The sequence below is a fragment of the Drosophila obscura genome, unplaced genomic scaffold, assembly GCF_018151105.1.
Source record: "Drosophila obscura isolate BZ-5 IFL unplaced genomic scaffold, ASM1815110v1 contig_46, whole genome shotgun sequence".
Taxonomy (NCBI): Eukaryota; Metazoa; Arthropoda; class Insecta; order Diptera; family Drosophilidae; genus Drosophila; species Drosophila obscura.
Window position 1 is genome coordinate 1,312,137 of NW_024542835.1, and position 11,897 is coordinate 1,324,033.

Below are 11,897 nucleotides of genomic sequence, written 5' to 3' on the forward strand. Positions count from 1 at the left end.
CATTTTAAAATTGTTCAATCATAATTAATGCAAGTTTGCAATTAAATGCGTTGCATTCAAATTATGTTGATGATGATGACAGTGTCGTGGGGGTCTTGGACGTGGCCACGGCCACGGGGCCATGGCCGTGGATGTGGCAGGGAGAGCAGATAGCCGGACGTAGTCCAGGCGCATGCAAACGAATGGACTGTGAACAGAGACAGTGGCGTGGAAGATTATCAAACAGGGGTACTATACAAAATCAAAGCTCCCCGGCATGTGCGCCCCTGGATAGTGGCATTATTGGCCGTGTGGTCGGGTTCAGCGCCTTTTGTTCGCGTCTCTCTACATATCAACTACAACTACAACTACGACTGAAACTGCAACAAGCAGCTACAACAACTGTATTGCATTTGCAGGAGCAATGTGAGCCGACAGCATTTCCTTTTTATGATGGCCGCATTTTAATTGAAACTGTTTTTGCAAATTTATGAAGCGCATAACTTTAAATGGCACTAAAGTTAATTTCAATGCGGTTGCCCGAGACAAAAGAGAACAGCAGCCCAACTGGCGCTCTCCCTTAACGAGTATGGACGAGGATATGGGATGCATGCATACAGATAAATGTATATGCATACTCGTTTGTATATGTACTTGCACAAAGGCAGTGGCTGAGGAAAGTGGGCGACCGTCCCTTTGCAGTGCTGCTGTGTTGCTGTGGTTTCCTTTCCACTCGTCCGTCCACGTTGAGAGCCAAATGAACATAATGGAAAATGCACGCACAGGCGAACAAAAGCTGATTGCTGCAGCACATGAGGAGACACCTACACCTAACCATGAGATGAGAGGCGCATAGAAAGGCTCCGCTCCGATTGAAGGGGACTTTGCGGCCTGCGTCGAGCACTTTCGAAATGGTGTCAATATTCAATCAGGGTTCAATGGCCTGCCATTGCAATGGCCGGCAGGCAATTCGAGCAGGCAATTAAATGGCAAAATGAATTGCCTGTGAATGTCAGTTGTTCAAAAATGAATTAAAGGCATTAACAACTGCAGCTACTCGTAAAACCGGCCACGACGAGGACCATAATGAACCATATAATGAGTGCGAACTATTATTATTGCGATAAAAATTAATGAATTTAAATGAAATTTTTATCGATGTAAAATTCATAATTATGATGCCATTGTCAATGCACTTATTGTCATATTTCACAACTGCACCCACCAACCAACAACAGAAACTACAAATTTATCAGCAAATTATTTATGAAGTGTTTACACAGTTCAGTGCGGGGAAAGGGAAATTGCCGGCGGAAGGGGTCAGGGCTGGACGCTTCCTGCTCCACCCCCAAAGCTCGTTCCACTCAATTAGCATCCCATTCGAGCTCGATGACCCAGAAGCGGGAAGTGCATCTGACAGTTGATAAGCAATATGTATACTCCATGCCCATGTATACGAGCCCGAGTAGGAGTAGGAGTAGGAAAGCCCCCCCCAATCAGCCACAGATCCAGCAATTGGCCTAAATGATAGCGCTTGTTGGCGGGAAGCAGAAATCAATTTAAAATATGGAAAATTTGAAATGTTCCATCGGCCACAGGAGCACTTAGCGGGCTCCCCATCTCCCCATTGCTGGCCAATCCGGCCGACTAGCCCTCCTCCTCCTGTCTAATTACCGTAATGAGTTTTTGGATTTGCGGAGTTTTTTGAAAACTGTGGAAGCTGCAGAACTTATGTTCGTGGCTCAAAATTTGAAATTTATGAGCCAACGCCAGCAAACTTTTTCCTGGCACAAAGTTGGCAAGTAGCAACTGGCAGAGATGGAAAATTGGGGAAGAAACTTTTACTTAATGGGAAAGTGAATATTAAAGATGGGCCTGGATGGCTCCGAAAATATGCCTTGTTATGATGCAAAATCTGCTCCATTTCATTGGAATGATTACTTGCTTAATTCCCAGAGTCGATTCCTCCGCATGTAGCTGAGGCAGGCGTCCAGTTCCGGGCCAATTATAGGGACAGGCCAGTGGCTGTACAGCTGGTCAGCTAAGCCATAAGCCACTTAACGACCCGGGGTGTTCTCCAAGCAGTCAGCGGGGTTTCAGCATGTCCGATGCCTACAAACTATTTTCCAATTATGCACAGCTTCCGCTGCAGGACAGACACCTTTGCCGGACACCAATATCCATCCACACTCCAACCTCCACCTCCACTTCCACTCCCCGACTTACTCTTGTTGCCCACATCAAAGTCGGTGGCTTGCGGCTTGTCCAAAGTGTCAGCAGGATATCATCGGCGGCAGCAGCAGCAGCATCAGCAGCAGCAAACTCCTTAAGTGTAATGGGGAGTGGGCTTGTGGGCTTGTGGGCGTGTGGGTGTGGGGTCTAAGGAGAGAGCTTATCCTGCGTGTTGATATTATTGACAGGGTGTCATTTTGATTGGTTGGGCCACTTGTGCCACGCCCAGTCCTAATGGAGAGTGCCAGTGGAACAGGTCGTGTGACTAATTGCTGCTTAATGAGCATCTCTCCAGCCAAGCTGATCTCTGCCTGGGCATGTGGGTAATTATCGAGCCCAAACCGATTGCTTGATGAGTTTCTGATATGTAAGAGCAAAACTTTTCAATCTTAAAGCCATTTTTGTGGCGATTCAGTCGTGACCCTGCGGTGCTCCCTGCTCGGGATTAGGGCGTGTTGTCTGGCTTACTCTCCGTGCAGTTTGTTGTGAAAAGAATGCACAGACACGAAATTAATCTCCTGTGGTTTGGACCAACTTGGGTGAAGGGGCACAGGGCCTGTGCGGCCAACCCTGCGTATGTGTAGTGCGTCTCATGTTGCGCATTGTTGTCTCGTCCACCTGCGCTGGGGTCGAGCGGTGGAAAAAATAAGGCAGAAGCTAAATTAAATTCAACCCCAGACCCTCCACAGCAATCTCCATTGTTGGATCTTGGGGCTGTAGCACGGCTCAGCCACGCTAAGCTGATTTGCTACAATTCGCGTCTCGTCCTGGTGCAACATATCGCATACGCAGCTTAGGCTGAGCCCCACTATTCACCCCATCCACCATTCACCATCCACCATCCGCCGCAGTAGTTAACTTGAATACAACATTTTAATTAACTGGACGGACAACAGAGCAAAGCGGGTTAGACCATTGTTTCTGGCCACGTTCTATTTATGAGAGAGACGCTGTCAAAAGTTTCGCATCAGCCTGAGCCTCACTCTGGCCTGGTTCTAGCTCTGGCCCTGGCCCGTTCTTGCAATGGTTTCTTTTAGCCCGGAAAGTTTTGCCCTGGCCATCATGCGATCTATGCGAGTAATAAGCACTTGACAAACTTATTAAAAGTTTCTCTCCTTTTTGTTGGCCAATACATCAATACTCGTACATCATCCGAAACATGGTTCATTTGCCTGACCGAAAAGAAAACTACCAAAAGTCACACAACATTAACTTGAACTATGGCAAACTTTTGACTCTGACAAAGATGCCAGGCAGCCAGCAATCTCCCAGACAGCACCTCATCATGCTGCGAGGGGCCGCAGGGAGACTCTTCCGTTCGCAGTCAAAGTTTTTCAAAGCTATTTTTGACTGCGGTCAACTAAACACACACAAAGCAGATAGGGCCCAAAGAGGGCTGGGAAAGAGGGAATGCGAAGGCAAGGAGGGAGGGCACGGAGGTCTCAAGCCAGAAACCCCAAACAAAACTGTCGCCAAAGACGAACTTCATCCTGATGCGGTCGGATTCAATTAGATGTTGCCAGACCGAAACCGAAAAGGAAACCTAAGCCAAGTCTCGATTCAAAGTTTAAAGTTTTTTCTCTGCTGGCTAGAAAAAATACCAGCCAGAATGTTAGATTCGAGGATTGTGACTACCATATACCCGCTACTCCGTACTCCCAAATCCGTACTGAAACAGATATAATTCTGGGGTGTGTTCTTCCAAATCCTGGTAGATATATCCAGTTGATCAAAACGAACGGAGAGAATGGATCGAAGAGGGTGTGGATGATTTCTGCTGAGTGTCGAATACACCTACACGAACACAATACGAGTATGAGTATACCCGTTGGCAGCTACGACTGACGGGTATTCAAACACGTAGCAAAGAAAAGTCAAGTCAAGTTTGATTAGAAGGCGTTGCCGGCCTGGGACCCGCAACCCGGAACCCTGCTAAGACATCGGTCAGTTTAGCCAGGAAAAAGCGTCCAAATTACATCCTCCACACTCTGGGCCGCGACGGGCCAGAGCCAGGCCCAGAGCTACTGTGCATTTTGCATTTTGCACATTTGCATTTGCATGCCTGCTACCACAAACAGCCTGGGGCACCGTCATCGACATTGACGTCGACGTCGCCGACATCGTGGCGCATTATTAAAGATGCATAGCTTGAAATATTCAATCAGATTTGAGGGGGCGTGGATGAAGGGGCATGGCGTATACAGTAGAGCCACAGAATTGGCAGCGCCATCGTCGGTGTGTTGATTTATGCAACATTGACGTTGACGCTGCAAAGTCACATTTGGTTGCTGGTCGAGAGCCTGGGCCTGGTCGGGGCTGGTACCGCCACGCCACGCTCCGCTCAGCTCGGGCCTGGTCTGGTCTGGTCTGGTTTGGTCTCTTCTCGTCTGGTCTCGTGTACATAAGCAAATATTTTGTGGCTATTGCTATGGTTGCTCCTATGTGCATATCCTGCAGGCATTCAATTATGTTGTATGTTGTATGCGGCTCGCCCAGGAGTGCCAAGTCGAATGGCAAGCAATTTCAAGTCTCACGCCACATGACGGCGTCGGAGTCGGAGACAGAGGCAAATGCAGTGGCAGTGGCAGTGGCAGGGGCAGGGGCAGGGGCAGAGTCAAAGACTTCCTGAATGTCACTCATCGTGCTCTCCGTTCAGCCGAGCTCTTCATGAATGTGTGTGAGTTAATTTGTTATTCAAATTTGTGTGTTATATATTGTTATTACTATGAAAATGGCTGTTGCTCCTGTTTTCCTTCTGCACAGAACACAGAGACTGGTCAGACGCCGAGCACTTTGCCCTCCAGCCAAAGGTTATATGGCTGGGCACCTACATAGCATACCATACACACACAACGTGTCCAGGGTCAATACTTTGGGCTGGCATTACTCGCAAATTGGCTGTAATCCCGGCTGTTTGTCTGTTGATGAATTCGGAAAATGATTAAATGTGGGAAATTCACCATTTTCTATTGACAGCCTTGTAATTGCTTTGGAAAATGGTCGAAATTTTCTGTTGAAATTCGAGTATTATTTGCTTTTATTAGGAGTCATTCCATTTCATGCACAACTTTGTTTAACTTAATTAACGATTGCAGTCCCCGTGTTATGCTAATCTTAATTCATTTGCTGTACATTTGCTGAACAACTGAATCCATTAATTATCCCTCCAGCCAAGTGGAGTGGAGCCCCAACTCGCAATTGTCCCATTCATTCACCTTGACACCCGCGGGCATTAAAGATTACAAAAAAACCCCCACTTGAAACCCTAGAAAAGTTTGAGAGCCAACAACTATTAGGGATTAAGGCTTGACCGTCTGGACAAACGTCTGGCGGCGGTCTGTACTCCGACCTGATACATTGGGTATGGGCTAGGGTCTAAGTTATAGTTGGGGCTTGGGTTTGCGTTTGGGTTTGAATGTGGATGGGTCTGGCTGTTGTCTAGTCTGTCAACCCCCAGGAGGAGTACGCCAGTGCTAAGCGGATTAATTTGTTGACGTGTTGCTCAATTGAAAAACGAGCCGGAGCGAGTTGAAAATAGAAAGAAAATGAAAATAAAATGGAAAAATGCTCAAGCAGCAGTCAACGTGCAGCGAAATCTAATCATAATTATAGAGTCCAACGCCTCGGGTCGCGTCGGGAAGAAGTCGATGGAATTTACACAACAAAAGGTGGCCGCGACATTTTCAGCTGTCAGCATTAATTAAATGTTTTCATACATCACATCACATCACCTACCCTGCAGACGGCAGAGTTCTAACACCTTTCTGTTCTGTTCTGTTCTATTCTATTCTATTCTGTTTTGCTGCAGACCCCAATCGCGGACCAGCCAGAGCGGAAATGTCTCCGGAGAACGGGTATCGAAACACGACCAGAAGCCGCGACCGGGCATAAAGATGTCAGACCCCGAACGGGTTGGGTGTGGGGATAGTTTCCAGCTCACTGCGTGTGTGTTTTTGCTTTGGTTTCTGGTTATCTGAGATTTATTTTTGGTCGCGGGCATTTGTCAGCCCGCTAATCTCTGTCTTTTGCTCGCGTGTAAATTCTGTTTTTATTTTAAATATTTTTGCCACATTTCGTTTATCTTTTTGACATTTGCGCATAATTAAAATGCAATTAAATCGCCAGTAAATAATACAATAATGCACAAAATGGTATCATTTTTAGAGCCTGCAACAGCCCAGCCAAAAAAACGCATCAATTATTAAAAAAGAGCCGACATCCAGCCAGCATTAAAGTTGCACGCCAACAAAAGTGTTAAGCCCGAAACTTTTGGTGAGAACTTTCAGCGAAGCATTGGGAACAGAACGGGGCCGGCTCATGTCAAGGGGCCGACAGGTTAAACGACGAATCGAGTCGACTGTCAATATATAATTGAAAATCAGAGCCGTCGGCAGAAGTGCTTTTTTCCAGTGTCTCTTTTCGAGGGTAATTAAAAAAGTTTTTCCCATTGAAAAATAGAAAGAAAATACGAGATACCAATTGACAATGCCCTTTTTGGCCATCTATGGGGGGATGGAAAATACTAATTGTCGAGCGCAGAGAATGAGAAGTAGGGGCTGGGAAAACATTTTCCTGGCTGACGTAATTAAAAAGCCGTCAAGCGAAGTTGGCGCAGTTTGTGCTTAATGTCCAATTGATGCACAGACCAGGGCCGTTAGCTGCACTCTCATCTCGGACTTGGCCCTGTCTGCAGCTTTCTAATTAAATAAGCCAGCGTCACATTTGTCTTGAGTGTCCGACAATTTGGTGACTTATGATGACTGCAGAGCGGGCGACAAAAACCGGACCCGTGGCCATGGCGTGCCCGGATCCAGCACGGACCGAGTGAAGAAACAAAGCATTGCTACTTGGGCTACTTGGGGCAAGAGATTTATGAGGTAAAAGCAATTAGAAAGTGGCATTAACAAGCGAATGCAGCGTAGGACAATTAATAACAGTTACCAACTGCAGTCGTAGGTCAAAGCCAAAGACAGAGAATGATGTGCCACGGTGCAGAAAAGAGGAGCAGCGGATGAAAAAGAGCCGATATGGAGTTAAGGGTCACTCAGTTTCATCTAAAGGATATTTTGGACAGAGAGTGTTTGGCTGACACTGCTTAAAGTGCACAAAAGAATAAAATATATTGAAATATTCATATATGTACATATATCTATACTGATAGAAAAAAGGCATAGTAAAAATAACTGCACTCATATTTCAAATTAATATGCGATTTTTAAATACAAACATACTAAAATTAAATAGAATTCACTTTGATTCAAATATAAATGTATTAAAAAGGCTTTTTTAATACGGTCATATCTAATTTAAATACAAAACACTTTAAAATAACTATAACATATTAAATTTGTAGTTTAATATGCTTCATATTCATATTGAATATTATTATGACTTAATTTGAACATTTCTAGTTGAAAACTTTAACCACTTCACGCCATGAGGACATGAAATGTGGTCCGCTTAGGCAAATTAATACCATAAACCATATTCAATTTAAATATGGAACATATTAAATTTAAATATGATACACATTAAATTTAAATATGAAATATATAAAATTGAAATATGAGTTATCCAATTGACAAGTCATGTTACTTGTCACATATTCGTATGTGATTTTACTGCCGATGTTTCGGTATTTAATCATCTGATGCTCTTTATATAGCACGAAAATATAATATCAATTCCACAATACAAATTTTTTTTTCTGAATATCTTGTAGTATTCTTTTGAATTTATCTCCAACGAAAACATTAAAATTTGGCCCGGCTAGCAGAGGGTCAAATCTCCAACGGCATGCTCATCCGATTTTCTATCGCCTTGGGAGGTTTGCAAAGTTCCCATCAATATCTCGACCTCGGCCTTTATGAAATCCATCTGTTTCTCAACGTCGTTGCGAGGTACATTGGGCTGTAGATCTGTGTAAAGTAGATCAAGTTTATTGATGTGTATTCGCTGGAATCGAATCAGCACTGAATCGTGAACTCACCACGGCGTTTGCAGAGTGTGCGGTACAGGACGTTGACCCCATCCAGACTCCGCTCTTTGTCCATATAGCTGTTGGTTATGGTATCCTTGGTGGTGGCCAGGATGCTTTCCCACTTTAGGCACAAGACCCTCGACTGATTGTAGGAGCGCTCCAGCTTGGCAAGATCATTTTTGAGGCCCAGCACCGTGAGGGCAGCCTCATTGGTAACCTTCACCATGCTCTTGCGCATTTCCTCGATTTCGTGGAGTTTCTTCTGCTCCAACTGGTTGATTTCGACCTGTGCTAGCACTAAAATAATGTGTCAGAGGGCTATATCTAGACTCGACTCATCGCATGCTCACTTAGGGCATCACATCGATCCATGCAGTCCTTGGGAGAGACGAATATGTCGGAGACCTTTACCACCTCATCCAAAACCTTTTCGTACGGCTGGAACTCCTGAACGGTGGCCTTGAGGGCCTCACGGAAGGCCTTCAGCTCGCCTATCGACCCCTTGAAACTCTCAATGCCATCGCTGAGCTCGCCGTGTAGGACAATCTCATCGTTGATTGTCTTGTCCGCCGCACGCTTCTTGTCCACGCAGTCCTTGATGAAGCTGTTCACCTCGATGAACCGCTTTCGCAGGCGCTCCTGGATCTTGTACATCTTGCGCACACGAGACGAGTTCAGCTCCGTCTGCCTCTTGGCACTGGCCAGCATCTCCTTCTGCAGCTTGGTCATGGCATCATGCTCGCGATGATTCTGAATGAACAACAGCTCGATGGAGTCCCCAGCAGAGTCTGAGTTCGGCGGCTTTCTGTTGAGCGAGTTTTAATCTTGAGGAAGGATGTCGTCCCACTGACAATGTTAACAACTTACACAAAGAACTTGTCTTGCATCTTGGAGTTGAGGTAGTCCCCAACTGCATCCTCGGGCCGCAGGTCCAAGTTGCCCAAGACGTCGAGCTTCTTAGTGGGCTTAACGCGTGGCATCTTGACTGAGTCCCCTGACTTAAAAACGTAGTAAAGAAATGTTTTGGATACTAATTTGGTGAGTTTTTCTGTTTGCTGTTTGCTGGTAGCTGTGTATTATTACTGTAACAAATAGTGCGGCACCTACTTGGAACATGACTTTATTGTGGTGAAACGAACAAAACATTGGTTGCCTGGGCGATCGAAAATCCCCACGGCAATAGTTGCCAAGGGCTTTTTGAAGATGGGTATTACCACCAAAACACAATTAACACATAAATATTATATTACCTTTGGTACTACTTACGTACATTTTTTGCCACATAATATAACTCTGAGAATTTGTAAGCCCTGTACTTGAAGAGTTTATGAATATGTTAGATTTGTGGCTTATGTGGATGTGTCTAAGCGCCAGACGGGAAGCGCTTCCGACCCCATAAAATATATATATTCTTGATCATCATCATAGCCTTAGTTTTCAGAGACCATAAGCTAGAGCAACAGAATTCTGTGACATCACACTGAATCAAAATTTCGAACAGCCCTCTTCTGCCACCGCAAAAGGCGTGTAGTGCATTTTCCGGTAGCTACGCTACCTCTTCCAAGCGCTTAGTCATACTCAAATATATTGAATGGGTTACATAAATCATGGGATTACATGTATACTGACTGAGTATCGGGTTTAAAAGTAGAGTCGCGTCCACAGAAGCGACTCACAACGTTCCTTCTCGTTCATCTTTTAGCTAACGCCCTGAAGAAAATCACAATTGTTTTTAAATAAAATGGTTTGACCGTTGCTATTTCCATATAATAAAAGCAGATAAAATTGAGAATTACTTTACAAAGCAAACAGCAAATGATAGTACTACAATTTCAAGCAATCAAACAGTAGGCGGGACTGGAGTTGTCTTCCCTTTGGATATATACAGTCTAACTGTGACCCGAAACGTATTCATACAGCAGAGATAGATAATTATATAACGTACAATTATATCAGATATATTTTATAGGAGGTTTTATATTCAACGATAAAATGCCGCGCCACAAGCCCACCCTCACCATCGATGTGGTCGGGAGCTTGGATCTCCGTCCCGAGCAGGCCGTCGGCGACTATCGCGTCTCTCGCCAGCAGGACCAATACTTTGTGTAAGCTAATTGGTGACCCTCGTAACTAAAAAGTCCTCATCGACACCTGAATCCCTCGTGATGGTTTAGTAAGCCTCCCAACTGGGACTCGCCAGGCGATTCGATTGAGATAATGTACATCGAAAATCTCCGCGAGAACAATGCGATGAAGGAGCTGCAGAAGCAACTGCTTCAAGATGCAAAGCGCCAGTCCCTGGCCAACAATCAGCGCATTCGGAAGATGTACAAGATGCAGGAGCGCCTGCGCAAGCGGTTCGTCGAGGTAAACAGCTTCTTCAAGGACTGCGTGGACAAGAAGCGGGCGGCAAACAAGGTCATTCACGAGCAGTCTGCTCTGCACGTGGAGCTGAACAAGGGAATCGATTCCTTCAAGAGCTCCATTTCCGAACTGAAGGCCTTCCGCACTGATCTTAAGGCCACGGTGACCCAGTTTCAGCCATACGAGCGCGTCCTTAGCGATGTGGTGAAGGTGTCCGATATCTTTGTGTCCCCCAAGGACTGCATCGATCGCTGCGACGCGCTGAGTAAGCATTCAGACTCAGGCCATCCAATGTGTCCCCATATCTGTCTGTTGTTTCCTGCTTAGTGCTTGCCCAGGTGGAGATCAGCCAACTGCAGAACCAGAAACTAGAGGAAATCGAGAAAATGCGAAAACGGATGGTTCAGTTAACCAGCGAGGCGGCCCTAACTGTGCTGGGCCTCAAGAACGACCTGGGCAGGATGGAGCGCTCGTACAACCAGGCGCGTCAGACGTGCCTCAAGTGGGAGAAGATTCTAAGCAGCTGCAAGGACGTCATCGCCAATAACAATCTGGACAAGGAACGCTCCCTCGACTGCATCGTAAGCCTGTATAGGATGTTGTGCAAGCGTCGCGGTAAGTGTACTCGTCCAGCGGCCCACGGCCAGTGCTCGACGAAGCATCCACATCCATTCCATTCCTCAGGCATAAAGCCCAGCTTACGAGCTTATGAGATGCCCCTTATCCTGGACTTTATCAGACGGGAGGTAAGTCTCTGGAATGAGGTTATTCGGGAGATCGAAGCCCCCCCTAAGGCCAACAAGAGCGACAGAGGAGTACTCGAGGGAGCTTTGTGTTAACAGAGTAGTGCTCGTAGTTAGTAAATGGTTGATTGGTTGGTTACATCAATGAAGTGTTCTGTTAGTTACCGAAAAACTCTATTAATAAAAACATGATTGATTCAACTAAATGAAAAAGTGCTTTAAGGAGGAGAGACCACACCCTTAAGTTGGAATTCTTGTAGTGGAACTATTAGAACAGAATTAAAGAACAGATTTATCATCATGTATGAGGACTGAGCAAGACCATTTATTGGGAGCCAGTCAATTACCAATATGCTGAATATTGCACAAAAGAAAAACCTAATTACTTGGCAATTCTACAAAAGAAATGTTTCCTGTAGTTTCGAAAGCTGTAAACTCCAAGTATTGTATTCGCATGTATAATACGAAACGATTTGTGGGTTAACACAATTCAGGATCAAAAAGGCGTCCTCTCGACATCATCCATCCCCATTCCCAACAACGTTAATGGGTACATATACATCTACCCTCCTTTCAGTGCCACCTTCTTCTTGATAGCG

At 45.4% G+C, this 11,897-nt stretch overlaps 2 protein-coding genes across 2 annotated transcripts; one reads left to right on the forward strand and one right to left on the reverse strand.

Annotated features, from left to right (window-relative positions):
• Window positions 1-7,814: 7,814 nt before the first annotated feature.
• LOC111079097 lies at window positions 7,815-9,289 on the reverse strand. The gene is made up of 4 exons (XM_022374116.2): window positions 9,059-9,289; window positions 8,542-8,996; window positions 8,201-8,488; window positions 7,815-8,129 (listed from the first exon to the last, which is right to left on the reverse strand). Exons 1-4 carry the CDS (start codon window positions 9,169-9,171, stop codon window positions 7,981-7,983), a joined length of 1,005 nt encoding a protein of 334 aa, XP_022229808.2. The 5' UTR covers window positions 9,172-9,289; the 3' UTR covers window positions 7,815-7,980.
• A 791-nt stretch (window positions 9,290-10,080) lies between these two features.
• Window positions 10,081-11,494, forward strand: LOC111079098. Its single transcript, XM_041595269.1, has 5 exons — window positions 10,081-10,098; window positions 10,161-10,296; window positions 10,366-10,820; window positions 10,883-11,170; window positions 11,240-11,494. The coding sequence occupies exons 2-5, from the start codon at window positions 10,184-10,186 to the stop codon at window positions 11,392-11,394; spliced, it is 1,011 nt and encodes a 336-aa protein (XP_041451203.1). The 5' UTR covers window positions 10,081-10,098; window positions 10,161-10,183; the 3' UTR covers window positions 11,395-11,494.
• Window positions 11,495-11,897: the final 403 nt, after the last annotated feature.